At 30.3% G+C, this 24,800-nt stretch overlaps 1 protein-coding gene across 2 annotated transcripts in view; it reads left to right on the top strand.

The window, feature by feature from the left end:
• LOC148303346 (kinesin-like protein CG14535) overlaps positions 1–24,800 on the top strand; it is a 95,883-nt gene that overhangs the window by 59,702 nt on the left and 11,381 nt on the right. For both annotated transcript variants that reach the window (XM_088270135.1, XM_088270134.1), the window contains exon 4: positions 17,088–17,303. In XM_088270135.1, coding sequence (XP_088126261.1) covers positions 17,088–17,303 — 216 coding nt within the window. The remainder of the gene's footprint in view (positions 1–17,087; positions 17,304–24,800) is intronic.

The raw sequence follows: 24,800 nt of genomic DNA, 5'->3' as shown, positions 1-24,800 counted from the left end.
AGAACCTTCAACCGTTCTCCTTATTGTTAGTAGGGCTTAAATGAGATTAGGGCAGCTTTTCTGCCCGACAGTGTACGGTACGCATTTTTGCTATCACCGCTCCCATTCTATCAAAGACATGGATCAATGAAAGATTTATCCCCGAAAAACACCATGATTGTATCTTTAAAAAAAAACACAAAAAATAAGCATTAATAATAACAATCATTATTTTGTATGTTAAATTTAAGGACAAAAAAACATTAGTGTTAAAATTTATTTAACAGTCAATCTTCTAACACTTATCTAGACCCAATGGTGCATGTAGCACTAAAAACGTATGAAATTAATATTATTTGAATTTTTTAATACTCGTACACAAAGGAAAAATGATCAGCTTTGCGGTTTAAGTACCAGTCTACGGAAACATTTCATATATATAATGGTGAAAAATCACGAACATTTATTTTGAGCCCTCCTGGTAATAGAACCCGGGATTCCATCGCCACAGCTAAACATGCTGACCACTACTTTGCGGAGGCGGAAAATAAGATACAAACACATTCAGCCACATAGAATCGGTATTTTATATTCGTAGCATATAAAATACCGATTTGCTTTATGCTTTAACAAATGTGAATTTTCATTAATAAAATCAATATTTTTGTGAAGATCTTATTTAAATACATATTTTTTAATTAGAAAATATATACATATATTAACAATCGAACTCTATAAAAACAAAAATAAACCCAAATGTTATATGTGTAGGTAAATTCGGTGTAATTTGACCGCTAGCACGTAGGATTATATCACACATACAAAAAAGTGTCATTTTAGAAGCCTGAACCATATTTATTAAAACCACATTACATACGACTTTTACGAATAAAACTTGCTCGTAAATCGAAAATTACTTGCAATTATTTAATAGCATATTATTTTATTTTATTAAAATCAAATTAATTATTAATCATGTCATTCCACAAAGTTAATGCCGAATCAATAAATAATAGCATATTTTTTTGTGATGCATTATATTTATTTTAAAAAACATTCTATTATTTACGCTATGACGTACGCTAAGTACTCGTACGTATTTAGGTATTATTCGATATTTTATTTCAATGTATTCCTAGTCCTATTTACCACATCGCTAAATAATGCAAGAATCGCAATTTCGGTGCTTCAAGTGCATCTTTCGCACTGTTCTAAGTTCGTGTACACATATCCTCCACCCCCGATTAACATACCCTCCCCGCCCTTTCTTTTACCCCTGGCCCTGCGAAACCAACCACATGAACTACGAAGAGCACTTTTCCATTGCATTTCCCTTCTAGCAGTAATCCTTTGTATTTATGACTAGGCCGTAACGTAAAATATGTACATAGAGGATTCTCCATACATATAAAATATGTATGTAAATGAATTGTTTAAAACCACGTAGTACGATACTACACAAAAGTGTTATAAAATATAATTATTATTATTCAATATTCATTTCAAACGATCAAAGATAACTCAAATTTCTTTTTTAAATATTTTGATTATGCTAAAATAAATTGTATCCAATACTGAGCTTTACAAATCATAAGCTCAAATTTGTATTTACAATCAATCAAAAGAATATATTTTTTAGGCTTATTCGTCTTAGATTTCAATTTTGTTTTGATATTTCTTGTCAGAACTGAATTTTATATTATTGTCAATATGTAGTAGCATACAATAGCATGCAAACAATACTGTATTTTATTTATTGTTTCGGCATTAACTTTGTGGTAAGACATGTTACAATGATTAAAGAAAACACTTCGTTTTTTACCACTTGAGTTTTATTAGACTACATGTTTCAGAAGTTAAACTTCCATCATTCAGGTCTGTATAATAATTCTGTTATTATACAGACCTGAATGATGGAAGTTTAACTTCTGAAACATGTAGTCTAATAAAACTCAAGTGGTAAAAAACGAAGTGTTTTCTTTAATCATTCAAACAATACTACACGTCACTACCAAAGCACTGTTTACACATTTATAACTACATCAAATGTTGATCACATGCGATTTTGTCAACCCGAGGACCAACATGCACTAGGGATTGCAGAACAAACATGCACTAAGGACTTAGGTCTGACATGCACTATAGTGAATTTTGTATAGTAAAAAAAAACTTAATAGTTTTTTCTCGTTTTTATTTTATTTGACCAGTGACATCAGACTGGTTTGATCACTAGTCAAATAAAATAAAAGTAGAAAAACTACACAGTTCTTGTTTTATTATATGTATTTTATTGTATGTTATTAAATGTTATGCTTGGAGATTATTACTGATGCACAATATGTTTATTGATACAAATCTCCTCAGGATACAAATCTAGCTATGTAATCAATCACAAATTTTGATAGATATTAGGGGATTAATCTACCGACACAACACCTGGTTTTGATGAAACGTTTTAAACTACAGCGTGTTTCACAAATATTGCTGCAAAAATGCAGGTATTACTTTAATTATTTTTAATAACGTATTGATTATATTAACCACATATTATGCCTTCTTCATAATATTACTAATAAGCAAATAAAAATATCATTTTATTAAATTAACTTAATATATTATCCGCCTCCATAGTGCAGTGGTTTTGTCTACTTATATTACAGATGGATTCGTTAAATGAAATAATTTATAACATAAATAATATTATTTTCTTTTATATTTTAATAAATTGACATGTATGACTTTTTTTTTATTCGTAAAAAATATTAATAAATACAAAATCAAGGAAAATATATTTTTTAAATTAATATTTTACTTGGTCAGTACTTGTTTTACTTCAAAATCTATTGTGGTACGATGCATTCCGCATCATTTTTAAACACCGCATAAACGTACCATAAATGAGGCGAAATGTTTCGAAACACGATTTTAGAAAATAGTGGTAATCACCGAGTTAAATTAAAATTAAAATGGATAGATATTTTCGCAGTGACAAATAAATTGATGAAATTACAAAAAAATATTTTTATTTAATCGAATCACACAAGTGACATTCGAAGGGTTGAAATATAAGATATTTTGTATGACAATAAAAAGGGGGCAGTCTAATTTCTGCCATGAATGATTATTTACCCTTGCGTATCGTGCGTCGTCTATCTCGATTCATCTCCGGAGTAAAAACCACGAAAAGAGATAGGCACCAGAGTCAACTACGGGTCCATTCATCTTGTCATGTCTGGCCAATTGTGTCGCAATAGCGGGCGGTAAAAAGGTCTCACTTTACGGCTGTTAGGCGGCCAAGGAGGCCATTTCCCGCCTAAGCACAGGAGATCGCGTGTGACCAACTTTACGGCCGAGGATCGTGTTCATTCCGATAGGGTAGTGCATAACATGAATTCCAGATTCATCCCCAGAGCCGGGCGGAGAAATTTGCCGCCCCGAGCGCTGAAATAAAATGCCAAGTGTCTAAGCAAATTGCTATGCGGGGGGCGTTGGTACGGCGACACTATTTCCGAGACTAAACCCTTAGTTAGTTGGATAAAACATAAATACAACAACAAAAACATTATTCTTCTTATGACCCTTATCCGCACCCAATGGTGCATAGGGTACTACATCGTATTGACCCAGTGTTATCTTGATTGTTATTTACGTGAAGGCTAGGTGATCACTCCTGCGTTTCAGAGACCACTATTGGGTAATATTAAATAAATATTGAAGTTTTAAATCACTGAAACAAAATTATTATTTTATAAATAAATACAACAACAAAAAACATAAAATTTATAAAAATCTCAACAAAGATGAAGAATATGGGTATTTACAGGACTAATGGTCTGTCATAGGCTGGTGAAGTGATCATTTTACACACGTGCAATATCCACCATTCTACCTACGATTGACAACCACACTACTCAATTTTCGAAGCTCCTATATTTGTCATTTATCTCATGACATGTGCCTATGAGAGTTCATAAAGTATTCCTAGACTTCCATATTCTTCTTCATGAAATTATAAACATAAAACTTGTTTTTTTCCACCTGCATTTTAACTAATATCTTATTAATATTTAGTTAAAATATTAACCAATTCAAATATTATAAGTTGGAAAAAATAAGTGTTTTATTTATAATTTGATCACGTCTTACCACAAGGTGAATGCCGAAACAATAAATAACATTCTTCTCCATTTATGTTGAGATATCGAAAATGTAATTCAAATTTCTGTTACAATTTTTGCTACATGTTTTGCTTATTTAAACTATAACTCAGCTCTAAACCTCATACTGAATATAATAAACTCTAAACTTTCAAGCGTCGACATCACAAAGATTCATAACATCGAAATTCTTTCGGTTTTCTGAACGTTTCTGCAAATCTCCTCTTGAAAATATTTATACAATAGACTTTTATCGGATACGAGAGAAATCTGATGTTCAGCAAAGTGTACATGTATAGTACCCATAATATAAACGTACGCCGTACATTCTTGCCCGTAGATGAGCGATGCGCAAAGAAATCATATGCGTGCTTTACGACTCCATAAAACGTGAGTTTATGATATTTCTTTTCGGATTTTTTATCGCAGATGCGAGGCTTACTCTTCATTCCAAATGAAACGTTTCACATTTCTCGAGTAACATCGTATTATTTTTTAACCAAGATAAAACACGCATAAAAAATTGAGAACAAAATCGATTTCGTTTTGTTTGATTGTTTGCATAAATAATTGCATTTATTTAAATACATTTAATGAATAATACTAAGTACCATATAACCTATGTACCATAACTTGTAATTTTAGCAACATATTAATAAGTAAACTTGTTAACTTTCTGTTAAAACATTTAAAAAATTATCACTGTGCTTATTCACAAAGTTTCATATTTTTTGTGGTTTGGTAATACCACTCTCCTAATAATTCATCGTTTACTTTGTGTTATTCTATTTCAGAACTCCACCTCACGACTACCAGATACAAAATAACAATTCCCTCATTAGGTCAATTTAAACTGTATTGTACTAGATTAGGAGTTGTAAGATTTTTCAGTTATTTACTAAATAAACATGTACTACTTAATTATCTGTATTTTGGTTCATTAGGCATGACCTGTGTAGCAAATCCAAAATACTTACTTCCTTAAGTCCAATCCAATTATATATATATATATATATATATATATATATATATATATATATATATATATATATATATATATATATATATATATATATATATATATATATATTTATATGTATATATATATATATATATATATATATATATATATATATATATATATATATATATAAATATATTTATATATATAAATATATTTATATATATATATATATATATATATATATATATATATATATAAATATATATATATATATATATATATATATATATATATATATATATATATACATATTTATATATATATATATATATATATATATATATATATATATATATATATATATATATATATATATATATATATATATATATATATATATATATATATATATATATGTATATATATATAAATATATTTATATATATATATATATATATATAAATATATTTATATATATATATATATATATATATATATATATATATATATATATATATATATATATATATATATATATTTATATATAAGTAACAAAATGACAACCGTATAAACAAATGTATTCCAATGAATACACCACTTTGGCCGCTTAGAAGAACGCATTCCTTCGTCATAAAATTGTTCAGGTTGTTTTGGTAATTTAATACAGTTTGTCGCAAGGGCGTGCCACTCCGCCCCCTCCCCAGGTGTTTTTATCTCTGGGGTGGATGGCACAGCAGCACGGCCCCATACGGTCCCCGGGCCCCGCCTTGAGGCCCGGCACCATTATGACGCGGGACACACGAGTCGTAATATCTGGCAGCAGCCTTAAGCTATATTTCAGGGGTCGCAAACTCAATCTCGTTCCTTAGAAAATATTCATTTATTGTTTTTGATCTGAATTACAATTAAGATGAATTATATCCTTTTTTCGTACTTGAAAGTGGTCAGGTCAGGATTCGGAATAACGGAGTGTATGGATGAGAAGATGTATCAATGTGCAAGAAGCGAAGAATGTGTGTAAGACAGATTGGTGTGGCGTTCTCGTCTCACTGCCTACCCCGGCTGGGAAACGGCGTGATAAGTACCTCATTTGCTAGTTAAAGCTGCTTTTGATTTCACTTTTTTTGTTCACATTGGGCTTTAAAATTCAACATAAAAACTTTCTCAAAATCTTAATACCAACTGAAAAAAGTCACCTCAGGTAAAGTGTCGTTGGAAAATGATACAAACATCTTATGGGTCTCCCCAACATTGTAAATTAAAAAAAGAACATGCTCATTCATTAATATTCTTATGACTTTGGAATAAGGATTCCCAAACTTTTTTGATCTAGCGCCACCTGGCAAAAATTTTCTTCAACAAGAAGGAAATTATTAAACTATCTTATTGTAGAGAAGGTGTGGCTATATTTACAATTTTTTTCATTAATTTCTCACCCTTTTTTGACTACTAGAAGCTCTAGTATCCCCTAGAATACCTTTTTAACGTCTCGTAAGGTAACGAAAACGGTAACGCCTCAATTTGAAACCTATACGTTAAAATTACACCCATCTGTTTGAATGCGTTTTATATATTAACTTTCAATGTAATATTCATAATTTTTTCTGTTTTTTTTTTTACTTTTGGGAGATGTATCTATGTTTCATTTATATCAGCAACATTGTATGCTAGAAAAAAAATATTTAAAAAACTTTTTTAAAATAAATAGCCTTAACCTTTTAATGAAGCGAAAGAATTACTTTCAATAATTTAACTATCATTATCATTCAATTTTCGTTAAATGTTTCTTTTTTACCGTTGAAAAATATTTTTTAAATTTTTTAAATGATCTCTCGGGGGTTGAGTCAAGTTTTTATTTGCAAAGATTTGAGCATATTGCTAATTGTTGAACTTTAAAACAGTTGTGGAAAAGTTTTGGAAGCTCCTGCGGATAGTATTTAATTTCTTTCGTATTTTTGTTCAAAAGCATCAATATGAACAACTGGCAGTATGAGAATGCGACGGTATCTACTTAATATTATTACGATCCTGTTTTTATAGCCTTCGTTTTAAAATACGACTCGTGGGGTGGCGCGGGGTGGAAACTGGGTTTAGGGTTGTGCTGGAAGGAACTCCCTCGACGTGGAAACGGCGCGAAGGAAAGGCGGAGTTTTTATGGATGTTTTGATATTTAAATTAAGAGCTTCTTAATAAACATTGTTGCGAGCTAAATTCCGGCAAAGCGTTCCAGATTTAAGGTTATTATTATTTTATTCACACCGCTCTCCCCTCCGGATTTATGGTTGTTATTATTCCATAAGGTTGACATTACTTTGTCATATAAAGGTTTATTGCGTTAAGATACCGCTGCTTATAATTTGATAAAGTTTGGGCTGTTAAACTTCATGGATTTTCACGGTCGTTCAGGTTTTGGTGGAATGTTTGAGATTATGCTTTTTTATCGTGCAAGATAAATCTAGTCAAACGAAGAAATGTTTAATGCTATTTGAATCATACCACTATTTCTTAAAATTTAATGTCACACAAGATGGGATAATTTTTGTATGAAATGAATGTGGAAGTCTGGGGATTTTCCTATGATAAAGCCCGCAACCTTACATTATTTAAATATGTAATGAAATAAATTTAAAAAACGTTTTATTAACTGATTTGATTTTAACTTTGTAAAATGGCATGTAGATTATTATACAATTTAAACAATTGTATAGTACCACTTATTGGGTTTTTTTTTCATTACACACGACTAGTTTCGAAAACTACAGAGGTTTTCATCAACAAATGATTACAAAAACAAAAGATATAATATCATGTTATTAGATTTAACTACCCATGAATCCGGCACGTGCAGTAACAGCCGAGATATGACTCCACGTGTTGTAATTTACCTGCTGCGAAGATGAGTAATATCATGTTAGAACAAGGGCCTACATATATTACATACTATGCACCATTGTTTTCCCCAGTTGATTTTCATAGCTTCACACAATTTCCACTGTTACGACGCAGTACTGTGAATTGCACAGATAATAGTTTTAATAAATATTGCTCGCATGCCAGCAACAAAATTGTTAAAAATCAAATTGAAAGTTGTACCCTGCTGAGCATTATAATAATATGTTAGTTAAAATTTGTAATAAGAGTATTTCCATTATTTTTCATTATTTGTATTTTAATTTGAAAATAATCCCTATTTGAAATTCGTATATCTTATATTTCCCTTCCACTTAATACTTGCACTTGCAAAAAATTATTTTATTTGACATTTTTGTACTGTTAGATGGAAAATAGATATTGTATTACTATGTAACTATATGTTACTATGTTAATATTTCTTGAAATATGTACATTGTAGTACATATACGTATTTTTCAACCGTTTGTATCTTAGCATTTCAAATAAACTTCAAATATTTGGCAATCAAACATTTCAATAAACTCCCTAAAGAAATTTAAAACAATAGATGATATAAAAATCCTTAAGAAAAAAATTAAAGCTCTATACATTTAAATCTTAAAAAAAATATATAAAAAAAAACTATTATATATTTTATTATATAACATTAAACCACAAGTGTAAGTCCCTTTCCAAGCACAAGAGTACAGACTCTTTTATGGAGAGGCACAGCGAATTGAAATATAAAAGTTCTCCATATGTATAAATGATTCAAATGTATTATGTTATAAATAAAAATGTAAATATATTAAATGAATAAAAAAAAATAAAAAAATTAAAACAAGTTATTAAATCTTACAAATATCGGTTCATATTAAATGAATGACGTTAGTAGTGTATTGATTTAAACAAATTAAAGAATGATTGAATATTTACCTTATAATTTTTAAGATCATTTTGTGTTTAAGTTATATGAAATAAAATTTTGTTTGGTAATTGATTTGGAACTATAAAAAAAATTATAGATGTAGATATCCTAGAGGATAAAGCTTGCTTTTTCTTTAACGATGAGTAGTAAAAACATGATTAGTACAATTTATTACGTTTTACGTAAAATCAAAGTTTCTAATATTGTGTGAAGCCTTTATTTAGAACAGTGTGCGTACCACGTGCCATCTCAGAAGGGTGAAAATGCGCCAATGATTTATGCGTTGTATTCCAGAAAGTTAATGCGATCTATGATACTTGGCGGGCTTGTGTAGAGCAGTGGTTGCTAAAGTGGTCCATGCGGACCCCCGAATGATCCCAGGGACCCCAGAGATCATTTGGGGGTCTATGGAAGATTAAAATTGATTTGGGGTTTTTTGAAAATTATCAGGGGATCCGCGTAAGGTTTAATATAAAATAAAATAAATTGTGACTTTTTTTATTTGAATGGAAGTTCTAATAAATAACAATAATAAATTGTTTGCTAATTTGAAAACGAATTTCGTGAACGGTTATAATCCCATCCACCTCAATTTTCAAATTATTTTTAATCTGGAGTAAGACATGTACCTATGTGTTCGCCTCCGTAGCTACCTCGTACTCGGCTACCGTACTGGATGTCCCATGATCGATTCCCAGAGGGGTTAAATATAAATTAATTTAACTCTAATATTTATTCAATAATACCCTAGACCTGGTATCTGAAGCGGAGGGCTGGTCACCCTTCCTTCATGTGTGAACGATGAAGATAACACTATTGTTATATATAAAGAGCCCTATGCACCATCGGGTGCGGATAAGAGTTTGAAAAAGACACCGAATGGGCATAAATTGAAAAAAGGCCTTTCGAAACACGTATTAATGACTATTTTCCATTTTCGGCACTAAGAGACATTCATTGAAGCCATAGTTAGTGAGCATTGTATACCGACTTTTTGTAGTAGGTACAGTAAAGTTAGTTGTTTTCTACTCAGAATCCCTCAGCCGAAAGAGTTTGGGAACCACTGGCGTAGAGTCTGTAGAGTACAGGCAATGTCGGCATGCTCCAGGAGTACGCTGTTTGCAGGAGATGACTTTTCTTCATACTCGCGCCCTTCGCACTCTCAAAAGAATGATTGATTTGAATATTAACGCGTGATTGATGGTTGGCCGTAAATACGTTATGCCGAACATAACATGTTATATTTAGTAGACTCTGTTAAAAGTGCCGAAATAGCTTTTTCCTTAACTGAAAACAATGAATCAACAAAGAAGCTTCAAACTTAAATTTTAAACACAGCATTTTGAGTGTTTCGAAATACTTGTTCAAAAACCTGGGTTTCTCCACTTGGGGGTTATTTCCACATTTTTGACACCATTACATAGATGAAAAAAAATATGGAAGTCTATGTATTAACATGGCTTATGACCTGTTATAGGCTGGTTAAGACATCACTTTACACACGTGCAATATCCACCATCCTACCCATGATTGACAATCACATTATTCGAATTTTAACTCCTCCATATATCATTTATCTCAAGAATTTTAAATAATGATTTCAGATGTTTTCCAGTAAGTATTATAATCCAGTTAGGATCTTGCATACATCCATATAAAAGGATCTCTGCTAAATAAAATCTAATCATTGATGGCTAGATAGTAAACTCACATACATAGTGTCATGAGATTAATGATATATGTAGAGTATATTATTTCGAGAAATAAAAAGACTTTGTGTTTTGATCCACTCACATTTTTTTATTTTTTATTTATTTAGTCATATATTAAACCCTGAAGAGGGTTTAGTAATATAAAAATAAATAATATATAAATATGATCCACAAAGTAAATGCTTTCAATATTCAAAACATATATGTAGAGGTTCAAAAAATTTAATAGTGTGGTTGTCAAACATGGGTAGAATTATTATTTGTCGCACGTGTGTAAAGTGATCACTTAACCAGTCTATGAAAGGTCATAAGTCCTGTCAATAACTAGACTTCCATTTTCTTCTTCATCTTTATTGAGATATCAAGAATCAAAATTTTATAAATATTTTAATAAAACATTTTTTAAAAAGAACATTCTTTATATATTTAAAATTCATTTAAAGCGAATGTGAAGAAAGAATTATATTGTATTCCAGATTTTCTTTTCTATTTCATGTCAACCACCGAAGTCAGCATTATGCTACGACACGTTGTCAACGTCAAAAATATGAGCTTGATAAAAAATTCTAATCTAAATTTAATACCTTCCGTCACACACATTTTTTGTATACAAATAATTTTCCCATAAAATGCAAGTATATTAAACGTGCTTGAGTAAGACAACCCCCACAAACATTTTTATGACATAGGTAAAAATTACATTATGGACTAGCTATTGAAGAAAAAAGGACGATAAAATTGAATTGGATGTTGTTTATCATGCTTATTTTAGGTTTAAATATTTTTGGAGTCTAAGAACACGAAAGTAACAGTCATTTTAAGGTTTCCACAAGACTAGTTTTGACCATTTACAGATTCAAGTCAAAAATATATGTACATTTTGTAAGATGGCGGCCAACGCAATAGGGTTGGAGTTCTATAAATTTAAGTGTTTATTACTAACGATAAAAAATGTTTTTAAAAAAATCTGTGCTTTGTAAGCTTCATAAATAAAATATGAGCTTGTATAAAGCGAAATGAATGTATGACCAACATGCCAACTGCTTTTGATACTATTAGATAGAAATTAAATAAAAATAATATTGTGTATCTCATATAAAAACGTTTATTAATATTTTCAACTAAAAATTCATCATAGCAATTATTTTCATTATTACAAAATATCTCATATAAAAAATATTTTTAACATTATATTTTTAACACTTTCCTTATCATTCATCATTCACTTTGTGTAATACAACTTTAATAAAAACATATTATATACATTTATATTCGTGACTACTGGTTTTGGAATTATCATTCCATTATCAGATTATTAAAATTAAGTTATTATTTTAAGGAGAGCGTTATATCAACATACCACAAAGTTAACAATGCTTATAATTTACAAAAAATTCAATTGATTTTAATTCAATTTATTTTAACAATTATTTTCACTATTAAGTATTTTAAAAGTGAAAGTAATAAAATGTTTAATGCAAGAATACCTCTCATTGAAATGATCCTTTACCTTCAAAATTTATTTCCGCATCCTCAAAAATTTTGACGAATTTATACCCGAAGAATATTCATACGCTCGAAAAGAATAATGTTAGATATCCGATTAAGGGCCTGACATTCGACGGGCGGGTGAGATTTTTCCGATATTTATACTGCTAACGAAACGTGATAATTTCGTTCACCTGCTCTGCGTCACGCTGCCGGCTCCATTCCGCGGAGATAATATCATAAAACATTGGGCGGGATTTAATTTTATGCAAGAATGCTCCCGAGTTTGAATGGAGTCGGGATGACAACCCCATTTCGGAGGGAATCTCTCCTATATAGAGTATTTATCGACCCCTTCCTTGGGATTCCGGATGCTGCCTGGACGAAAGATCGGAGATTCAAATTTCGGTAAGATTCCGAGGCGATTAATGAACTTTAAAGAAATACATTTCACTGTCGGTATATTTTTCGTATTAAAAATTGACCATACCTACTTAATTAAGAAAATATTGGTTCGTAATTTATTGGTTCGACATTCACATTCTGGTATGATATGATCAAATCACAAATGGAATACTTGTTTTCTAACAACTCAGTGTTATATTTTGTTACTACTTGTTTTGGAAGCTTCAGATGCTCTCATCTACAGGTATAAATAAAAAGTATATTTATGCCTAAAGATGTTTATATTTATACGTGCAGATGGAAGCTTTTACAGCTTCTCAAACTAGTCGTTACAAAAGATAATACTAAAATGCTATAAACAAGTGTTTTATTAATTTTATATACACACATAAATAAATATATCAGTACTATTTTTAAATAAAAAAATTAGTGCAACATGCGATTTTTCATAGCCTGGTCACACGTCCAAAGTTCTATCACAAATTGTGATCACGCGGTGCAAGGTTCAGCTGATGAGAGTGTATTTAGGTTGGCAGTTCCTTAATGTGGTCATCCCAGACAGCGGTTAGAGTTCCCAGATCCCGTTCCCCACTTCCTATATTACACATCCTTTATCTACCTTAAACGTCCGCCGCTGCCGTAAGCATTTCTGGGAAAACCGCAAGAAACCCCAATAGCCTTTTTATTGCCGAGGAAGCCAAGTCGATAGGTGACATTTTGATTTTAACGGCCATGAATTATTCAGATCATACTATTTTACCTCACTTAAAATTGTCTGATAGGTAATAAAAGTATATAAATTCGTAGGGCGACGTTTGCAATGGTCCATATAGATGTCATGATAAGTTATGATTCTTATAGAATAATTACGTTAAATTTTATATAAGCTTTATAACCATGGTGTTGGTCTTCTTTACAAATTCTGAGGTATTGATTAAAGCTTTTGGAAATCATTTTATAAACATAGATACTCTGATGATTTATTTTAAGAATTCGTCAGGGTTCATTCATGAATTCATCAGGGATAACTGTGTTTATTTGTCTTTTTTCAAATATTTTATTTGTATTTAATCCACATTTGTATTTTAAATATCTCGTTTTCACTCATATTTCTTCAAAAATGAGGAAAAAGCATTTCAAACGTAATAAAGTTGATTTATGCTTGAATGTAAATATATTAGCATTGTAGGATAAAGATTACTCTCAAAATATTGCAAATAAATCCATTTTCCATAACTGGCTACAATTTTTTTTTGTATTTATTTCTTTCCACGATATACGTATTTCTATCATACAAAAATTTGGATTTTTCTGCAATGATCCTATCTGCAAGCAATTTCATTTTTCAAAATCAATTATATGTGTATATTTAAAACTACCTGTTACAAAGCATTCATTTGCGTATCAAAATATTTTTTACGTTCAATTTATAAAGGTATTTAACTTCAAAGCTTTTAAAATCAGTTGTGTAAACAGCACACCGTTGCATATATTGAATCCTAACAAACTATCCTTTTCAACGATGCTCTCTGCATTGGTTCAATGCATCCCTGTGTGACTGGTCGGTATTTCTACATATACACCCTCCAGTGGTCGCCGCCTACCCCGAGTGTCACTGGCCACCCCACGTGGTGCTACGGTCAATTAGCACCATTGGCCAATCAGCTAATGAACGACACACCTTGCATTCCTCAACTGCCGACACGTACAGACAGAGAAACTGCGCAAACTTAATGGGGATATCGTATCGGTTTGAAATTAAATATCACGCGGGCTACTTTGTAACATTTCATAGTTTCCATTTGGTATATTTCTTTTTATACGTTCTTGCTAGATAATAGAACCATTTATTAAAATATTAAAAATTCTTATTCTATATTGAATATTTACTTGTAGTATGTTTCCTTCTGTGCAACTCTTTATCAGAGCATGGAGTACATATTTAGGTAAATATGTATATATATATATATATATATATATATATATATATATATATATATATATATATATATATATATATATATATATATATATATATATATATATATATATATATATATATATATATATATATATATATATATATATATATATATATATATATATATATATATATATATATATATATGTATATATATATGTGTGTATATATTTGTAAACATGTGTATTACCCATTACAATTTCAATATCTATACTAAGTTATACCAATTCAATAGTAAAATGTGGATATTTAGTAAACGTTCATTTTATTTCATTTTTAATATAAGACTCGATTGTATATTTCATTGTCCACCTCTGGAGTGCAGTGCTTATGTGTTTGCCTACCGTGCTGGAGGTCCCGGGTCCGTTTCATAGGATGGTTAGAATAAATATATTAACAATGCTCTTATTTGAAATATTTCATTCTATCACCCTAGACTGGTACAAGAAACGCAGGACAGATACATATATTCATGTATATAACGATCAATATAACTCATCACGTGTCAATGGGATTCATTGCTCAAATTTCGGATAAGCATTAAAAAATGAAAGTGTACAACATGAAAACATTTCAAATATTATATCTTGTAACTTAAATATATTTTATTAATAATACATTCTTCTGTCTTTAAATAGTTAAACAATTTTCAACCTCCTCCAGTTAGCTGAAATCATAAAATCGAGGACGCAATTTATTGTTAAATATCTCAATGTAATGTCTTATATCGATTATCATATTATTTTCTTACATCTCATCAAAGATGAAGAAGAATATGGAAGTCTGGGCATTTACGGGGCAGACGACCGTCATAGGCTGGTTTAAGTGATAACTTTACACACGTGTAACATTTACCAATTCTACCCATTATTGACAACCACACTACTCAATTTCTTTGAAGTTCTACATATATATATATATATATATATATATATGAACCAATTCAGAAACATTGTTCTTGAATCACCAGAATTTCACTAGAGACATCTATTGATGAGATGTCAAAAAATAATATGAAAATTAACTCCTATAATTGGAGATAATCCAAATTAATAGTATTTGGACACACACAAAATATTGTACTTCGATTATATTCATAAATTTATTTGGTAATACATATATGAAATTAGCTTTGAAACAGAGTTTTCCGACGAACAATAGAAAACTCCGTTCGATTATAATAATTATATTCCCGCAATTGGATTTACTTGCTAATTTGAAATATTAGTTAGCAGTTTGGTCTTAATTATGCGAGCTGCAAATTAAATCGCAAATTATCAGACATAACTGACTCACCGTAATTAAGCAATTTATTTCAATTCCAACTTCATTTGCTAAATGGCTCACTGTAAAATTAAATATTTGCATATTTTTGTTTAACTTTCAATTAGAGCGTACGTAAAATTTTAACATGCCGATCGACACATTTTTTAATGTTGACAAAATATGTTCATTTATTTTTGTGTTATTGCACTGTAATTAAAATATGCAATTTTGCATAGCGAATTATTTGATGTGGTTTTACGGCTGTTTAGAGGAAGTTTAATTTATTGGATGAATCAACGATCGGCCACCAAAAATTCTGATTTTATTGGAGAATTTCATAGAGCCATCATTCTTAAAGAATTTCATTATTGAAATTTTTTGTAATCTTTTAGGTTTTTCGTCCAAAAAAATTAAACGTAAAAGATTGATATGGTGTATAATTTTGATTTACGTTAAATAAGTCGAAAGGCATCTCACAACATTTTAAGTGTGTCCAAATACTTATTCACAAATCTGGGTTTTCTCTTAATAAGAGTTGTTTTTATCTACTTTTTTACATGTCAATATAGATTTATTTTTTTAAATGCAGGTCTAGGTATTTACAGGGCTTATGACCTTTCATAGCCTGTTGTGAAGTCATACGTAATGAGATTGATCTCAAATCTAAGATTTATGTTTTGTACGAAATTTCTTTGAAGAACTGAATTTTAAAGAATAAAATAAAAACCATACAGTTTTTCCACATAAACAAAATTCTTTTGGAAAACTTTGTATTTGTAATTTTATTCCATATATCTAGGAGTTTCAAAAAATTGAGTAGTATGATTGTCAATCACGGATAGTGAATGTTGCATGTGTGTAAAGTGATCACATAAACAGTCTATGACAGGTCACAAGCTGCGTAAAGACCCAGGCTTTCATATTCTTCATCATCTATGTTGAGATGTCAAACATGTAAAAAATCTTGGTTTTGAACGAGGTCCCCAGCTATCTTGCCTATGAAAAAATGTTTAAAAACTTAAGAATCATCAATATACAAGGATATGCAAAAAATAAAAATATTATTTTATCATTTTATTAAATATTTTTTCTAGGATAATCCTACACTATGGTTGAAAGTACAACTAAGGATGGATTAGGTACAATACCCAGCCGTCCATATTTTTCTTCATCTATGTTGAGATGTTAAAAGGCATTCATTTGCACAAACAAACATATTTAAAAACATCGAAGTATTATTACTGTCGGTTTATATAATACGAGTATGCTCGTATATTTGTAATATGCATTTTAAGAGATTTTCATTTTATTCTAGGTGAAAGTGATGCTGAAGGTAGCTTCACCTATCGCCGAGCCTCAGCCTGGAGCCACGCAGTTCTTCAGCCTCGACAAGCGAAAGAAGCAGGTGACCTTGTACGACCCTTCCATTTGTGGGGAAGCTGGCAGCACAGCCCCTGAAGACAGAAAAGTCGGAGTCGCCGCTCCCAAAATGTTTGCTTTTGATGCGATCTTCTCTCACGATGACCCACAGGTAAGACAGTTCTAAAATTTCGACAAAATGAGTGATTTTTCTTTTTTTCATTCTCGTTTTGTTGGGTTCTAGACAGAATGGTTTCTTAGAAATGTCATACAGAGGAACAAGAACAGCCTTTATTAATTTCTTCAGGTTCTTAAACAAGCTGTCAAAAGTGTTTAAAGAGGGTCATCTACGACATAGATTTGATAGTTAAAATCACATCACCTTATATTCATTGGTTTAGCGATCAAAATATTGGTATGATGTAGTGCTATGCACTTTTACACGTAGCCAAGGGTTTGTAATTACTCTAAAAACCACGAAGATTAAATCTATCAATCCGTAATTAAATTATGAGTACACCGAACTCACATATTTTACCATAGTTTACAGGCTCTCCAATTAGTTTTAATTTATGTTTTGCTTAGTAAATACCACTTTTTCATAAATTCTACTGTGACGTGTGTTTCTATGCATTTTGTATCATTTTCAAAAACATAAATGATGTGGAATACTTTAAAACACGTATCATAATGGATTTTAAGAAATAGAGGTATTTACCAAGTAAAACTTGAATTAAAAATGGATAGATATTGCCACAAAATAACTCAATATAGTCGAATGATTAAAGAACACTTGTTTTATACCACTTGAGTTTTATTAAAGACTACATGTTTCAGAAGTTAAACTTCCATCATTCAGGTCTGTATAATAACTAAATTATTTTTTTTAATCATTGTAACATGTCTTACCACAAAGTTAATGCCGAAACAATAAATTAATATAGATTTTTTTTTTTAATTAATAACTGCTCACTTAAAATAGTGTGCTCAAATATTTTAATAATATTGTCGCCCAACTAAATATTAAATTACCTACTTCAATAGTAAAAAAAAATGGATTACTGAAGAGTATTTAGTATAAAAAATTAATTATTAAGCTTTAGAACTTAAAACCAATGGTATTAAATCCGCAACAAAACTATATCGAACTTCTCTATTGACTTGGATAAGTTTCCTTAAGAGGTATGGATTTGAATTACAATTGGATCAACAAGGCGCAATAACTTTGTCAAACTTCATCAGTTGATGAATCGAATTGGAAAAGTTACGTTGAAGTTTAGAGAATGACAAATAGTTATCCAATCTATTAGTAATCAAGCATTGGATTTGAAAAAAAACTACAATATGTAATCAAATAATTTGAGAAATGGTATATTTATTTGTCAATCAAAATTTTTAATTAAATTTTAATAAAACATTTAATTATTTATTTGAACATTTTGTTCTTAATATAGTATATTGCAATAATAAACAAAAGTTAAAACTCTTGTTTAATGATGTCACGTGTAACAATTTTTTAAAAAGGAATAGCCAGCAAAGCTTCTACTTTAGTAGAGGCTTATCTGCAGGTAGAATAGTAAGGGAAGGGAAGGTTAATGTGAAAAATTCATCACAAACAACCAGGCCAATTGAAAATAAATATTTCTTGGATTTATTTAATCGGACCTGCGACGCCAGTTTCGCAGTAAAGCGTCTATTCAACTACGCCACGACGCCTGTCAATGATTAAGAATTGAGACAAAAAGGTGTAATTAAAACAAAATTTAAAAAATGTATAATTTTTACAGCTTGACATAAACTGTTTAAAAAAACTCTTAGTTTATATAACTTTTATTAGATTTGATTTATAAAATGTCTTTAAATTAATTAATGGTTCTAGAATTTTGATCTGACTTTCAATAAATTATTATTTTATTTATTGTTTCGGCATTAACTTTGTGGTAAGACATGTTACAATGATTAAAGAAAACACTTCGTTTTTTACCACTTGAGTTTTATTATAGACTACATGTTTCAGAAGTTAAACTTCCATTATTCAGGTCTGTATAATAACTAAAATATAAAATATAAAATTTTTCTATAAATAAGGAGAGGGGAAAGTAAGGGGAAGGGGTTAGTCAAGGAACGGAGTTTGAAAACAAAGGAAAAATGGAAAGCAATGGCGAAGAATTTTGAAACAATATATTATTTAATAAATTATTATTAGAATTCAGGTTTTTTTGTATTTCTAAGTTTTCAAGATAATTCATAATTTGGCCTTTATATGGAACAAGGTGTAATAATTTTAATTTATGAGAGTGAAATGAGTGTTTAGTATCTATTATATGATTTGCAAATTCCACAAAATAATTACTAACAAGACCGCTATGATGTTGTTTAATTCTAATCTTTAAATTTCTCGCAGTTTGGCCAGTATATTTTTTATCAAACATTTTTTTGTTTTTGTTTTCAAACTCCGTTCCTTGACTAACCCCTTCCCCTTACTTTCCCCTCTCCTTATTTATAGAACAATTTTATATTTTATATTTTAGTTATTATACAGACCTGAATGATGGAAGTTTAACTTCTGAAACATGTAGTCTATAATAAAACTCAAGTGGTAAAAAACGAAGTGTTTTCTTTAATCATTGTAATTATTATTTTTTTAAATATATTTATTAATTGTGTAGGAACCCATGTAAATTCTTTGCTTTTTTGATAATATGTGAATATTTTACAACTACATTTGCTTAAGTTTCTTCAAATAATTTTTTTATACCTGTGCACGTTATCCTCCGAAACCAGCAAACTTTTACGAAGTGAATGAAATTAGAAAGTAAAAATTTGATAGAGAAATTTGCGAAGCGAGCACTTCTGTCTAGTCTTCGGGAGATTCACGAAAGGGTAGTGGTCACGTTGCTGTGTGCTGAAAACTGAAAACTACGAGATGCTTTTACATCCGTTTCCGAAACACATCGTGCGACGGATGGGAAATTCTAACTCGACGTGGGGAGTGAACAGGTGAAAATTGAGAAAAGGAATCTAAAACATTTGTGTACTTTTATTTTTTTTTATAGTTATACAACTAAGAACTCACATTTACGTGATTTGAAAATCAAAGTATAACTTAAAGCAAACTTTAAACTATAAAAATTTTATTTAATTTTTTTTGTAAACTCCCATCCGTAGCTAAATAGTGTATAAGGTAAAAAAAACAAGGTATTCTGAATAACACTTTTAATTTTGGGATGCGAGAAACATTTTTTTTGGGATACACGTGACGAAGTAAATAGCTTGGGGTGGAAGACTTTTAAAGACCTATAATTTGTCATTAAGATCTCTTTTTTTTCATAAAAAAAAAAATTATAGTATAGCTAGTAGAAAAGAAAGAATATCTAGAGCACTCGATTGTCGGCCATAAATCGAGATCGCAAAGGGCTAATCTCTCTTAAAAACAAGCCACAAGACCTACACCAAAAAGAAGAAGAAGAAGAAGCGATTTGGTGTTTGACGTCATCGTCAAACTCTTGATGGCAAAACTCGTTCAGTGCTCAAATAAAATATAAGTGTAAAAAAGATTTAGTTGTTTTATTTTTATGTGAGAATCATTTTCACAAAAGTTTTCCGAAGCATATTCTGCCCCAAGAAATAATTGCATAAATCTCATCGAAAATTAAATAAAAAAGTATTATTTTATTTATAGATTTATTCAAAAAATTTTGAGCTCTGTTGAGTTGAATGTCCTTTAGTCTGCAAGCTCGTATAAGCATAGATTTGTTGACAATCAATTCACGGAACGTTCCAATGCGAAGGGTTTCAACTGACGTTTGTTTAAGGTGGCAGGGCCGTATAAATTTGTTAGTTTTAACGTTCGTTGCTGATTATGCTTTGTTTTTAGTGCTGTTTAAATTTATTACCCTTTCAGCGATCATAAAGACCCCATCAAGTGGATGACGGGAGGGGCATTAAAGCTACTTTGGCAAGTTACAGCTTTTTAATGTGCCATGAAAAAGTGCAACACTCGTAGGAAATTTATTTAAGAGTTTCTAAATTGTCAAAATATTGTTGTTAAATCAATTTAAATACCTGTTTTAACGATTTCCTAGATTATTTAACGCTTTTAAAGCATCAACATATTCTGGAAATTACATTTAGTGATTTACGATTATTTTAAAATAGGGTCAATTCTTATTATCACTAAAAAAATGCAAAAACAGAACGTATTTATATACACAACATAGTTTTTTTGCATCTTAAAAGCATTATTAACTTAGTGGTATGATAATTTAACATTCTCCTTATCATTTATCGTTCACTTTGTGTGATACCATTTAAAAACTCAACTTCACGACTACCAGTGTTAGAATAAACATTCCCTCATCATGTCAACCGTAGTCTATACTTGATCTTATCAGAAAATGATTCTTCTGATACCGGTAGTCGTCAAGTTAAGTTTTTAATAAGTCAACAGGTATTTATATTACACAAACTGAACCATGAATGATACGGAGATTGTTTAAACATTTAATGTGGTGTAGAAATGTTTTAACGGACAATTATAAAAAAAATTGTAGGTTTTTAACAAACTTTGATCAGAATTTACTGTGGTAAATAATTAGATTTCAAACTCCGAAATTCAAATTCGAATACAACATATTACTTAAATAAAATAATCCAATAAAATATGTTATTATTCCGGTTTATAGATTTAATTTTCTTAGGCGTCGATTTTTCCGTTTCAATGATTTCATTTAAAATTACCTTCAAAGTTTAACGTAGCTAGTCCATAAAGTTATCACAAAACCATACAATTATTATCGGCAGCCCTAAAGGACACTACCTATAGGAGTTTGCAAACAACCTCTGGTGTTAGAATTAAATTATCTCCGTTGATCCACGGGGTTTTACTGGCCAGGAGAATGGGGCGGGTGGAAGGATCCGGATACTACTTCCTGTGTACGCACGTGATTCTGCCAGTTCCTCGCGGAATCAGTGAAAGTTTTCAGCCCCTGAAAGAGTCGTAAACGGGATTTCAGTATTCTTTTTCGAGCCCGTATTGGTGCACTAAGCCAGTCAATCGTTCGACAGGTTTGTTTACTTAACAATCGGGAAAGCCAGGAACGTAGACAGGAAAAACGAGGATGCAAATGTTTTAGAGTTTCTCTATACTGTACTTTGAATGGATTTGCTTGTTTTATTTGATTATAATTAAAATTGATTAACTACCTTTTACCCCTTATTTTTATAGTCGTACAATATTCATCATACATTAATTGAAAATAATTTGAAATTAAAAGCCTAATAAATAAATTTTATTACATAAAACAAAGAAATAACATATAAATAGGCATAATTAATGTCTAACTTGAGATGACGATCATATAGTTTTAAAACCGATACCGATGACCTGGTTGACATATTTATAAGTTATGATTTTTACTGACTTCACCACTTTATACACCCTATACACACTTGTGTAATATTCAACAATCTACCCATTATTGAACTTTTATATTGCTTAAATTTTTTTCAACGTGTATTTGCAATGTTGTTAATACAAATATGTATCCAAATACTAAGTATATAAATGCCAGGTAAACCCTGTGATGCTTAGACTTCCATCTTTCTTCCATCATCTCAAGAGACACCTTTAATAAAGATTTATTATCCATAGAATAGCACCTTTTCAAATTTATAACAATAAAAAATGATAAATAATGTAACCAAATTTTTTAATATAATTTTAAGACCAAACAAAATACGTATTATCAAAATATTGGTATATATTGAAAATGTGTGTATCTGTGTATCGTTCAGAACGTGCTTTAAAAGAAGTTTTAAAATACATTATTGTCAGAGAAAATTGTAAACCCTTCATAAACCTTTAAATCTGGAGGCTTAAGGTGGGACGCAGCGTTCCATACAATACTAATCCGCAAGGAGTGAACTGAAAGCCCTCTTAATTATTTTCCTCTTCTCACACAGGTAGCCAGTCTAGAGTCTCTGGTTCCTGAGAATTGGGAAGAAATTGTAACTTTATTCACGACTCCCAGTTTAGTTTTACTGCAAGTTAAAATAACGGTTCATATAACCAATGAAGTTCTACTCTGTTTGATTGCCATCCCAACCTAGCTTAAGATTTTAGTGTCTATAATCTGACGTAAATATCTTTGTTCCTATTTATTTCTGTATAATACCGCTATAAAGCTGAAAATGTTTACAGAAGAACGAATAAATTCCAACAAACAAATTATTCAAAAAACAACAGAGCTTAGCTCAGCAGAGAATTCCAGAACAACATTTATTTGTAATAAGTTATTCTCTCATAAAAATTCCCTCATTAAATTATTTCCGTTTAATGTTCTATTATTTTATATTCTTGAAACGAATCATTTGCCGCTTTCAAAAAAAAATATTTAAAAGTTTAAGAATCCCAGAGCTAAGTAATCACTTTATACACTTGTATAACGTTCACCATTCTGACCATTATTGCAAACCTATAATGAATTAATTTTCGAAATATGCACCATATACCATATATGCCCTATTATTGGATTCCGTACGTATGTTAGTTTAAAAAATATTTATTTAAAGAAAACAATACATTTGAAATAAAAGAATTCATAGAAATTATAAAAAATAAGTCTTGTATTTTAATAAAGATGTCACTGAAGCTTAAAAAAACTTTTTTCTAAAGTTCAAATTCCTAAAAATTATTTTTAGAACTCTATGTTTACAATAATGTTTATTTTGGGTGGATGCGATTAAAAATGTATGAAAGGTAATATAAAGGGTTGACCATAGATTAGCGTTGTTTTGTTCACCGTCCACGAGCCGCCTATGGATTTGCATTTAGATTTTAGAATATCGCTGGGATTAGTTCAAATTAATCCTAGAGCTTTAGTATTTTAATGTCCTTTTCCCCCGCCGCCCCTGCACCCCTCACCTGCCCTATGTCCGTCCGCTGAGCTTTCCAATTTATTCACTTCCTAGATAGTTGAATCGGCATTTCGTCCACCGTAGTCCTGCCCGTTAAATTAAAACCTCCCTACAAAGGTTTCCCCGAACTGAAAGACCTGGCCACCCTTAGCCCAGACCGCTTAGTATTTTGAGACCGGAAGTACAGATCCTTTCTAGACGCCTTGATTAAGATCGCTGACATAACGGAGAGCTCAATATTTAATTTTAATTAAACCAATTAGTGAATCTTTTCATTAACATATTTTCTCTCACACCTACTACGTATATTTCTTCAAATTATACATTATCAGATGAAAGTTATATTACTTCAAATTTCATAATTCTTTTTTAAACAAAAACTAGGAAATGTTCAGATAGAAGAAAAAAAATATTGATATTTTGAATGTATTCAAATACTTCTTTACAAATCTAGACTATTTCCTACTAGGAGTTATTTAGTACAAAAAAAAATAACATCTCAACATAGATAAAGAAGAATATAGATGTTTGTGCATTTACAGGGTTTACGACCGTCATAACCTAGTTTAAGTAATCACTTTATGTACACATGTGTAACTTTTACCAATTCCACCTATGATTGACAACCATACCACTCAAATTCTTGAAACTTCTAGATATATTGATCAAACTCAAAAACAGTGTGCGAGAGTAACTAGGGACATCTATGGTGGGGTAAGAAAAGCTTTTATGAAGCAGAAACTCTTTTATT

This window comes from Brachycentrus maculatus, unplaced genomic scaffold, assembly GCF_059751285.1.
Source record: "Brachycentrus maculatus isolate JH-2025_06_01 unplaced genomic scaffold, ASM5975128v1 h1tg000372l, whole genome shotgun sequence".
Taxonomy (NCBI): domain Eukaryota; kingdom Metazoa; phylum Arthropoda; class Insecta; order Trichoptera; family Brachycentridae; genus Brachycentrus; species Brachycentrus maculatus.
Note: the sequence above shows the minus strand (reverse complement) of the source record. Positions and strands in the feature narration are given on the sequence as shown.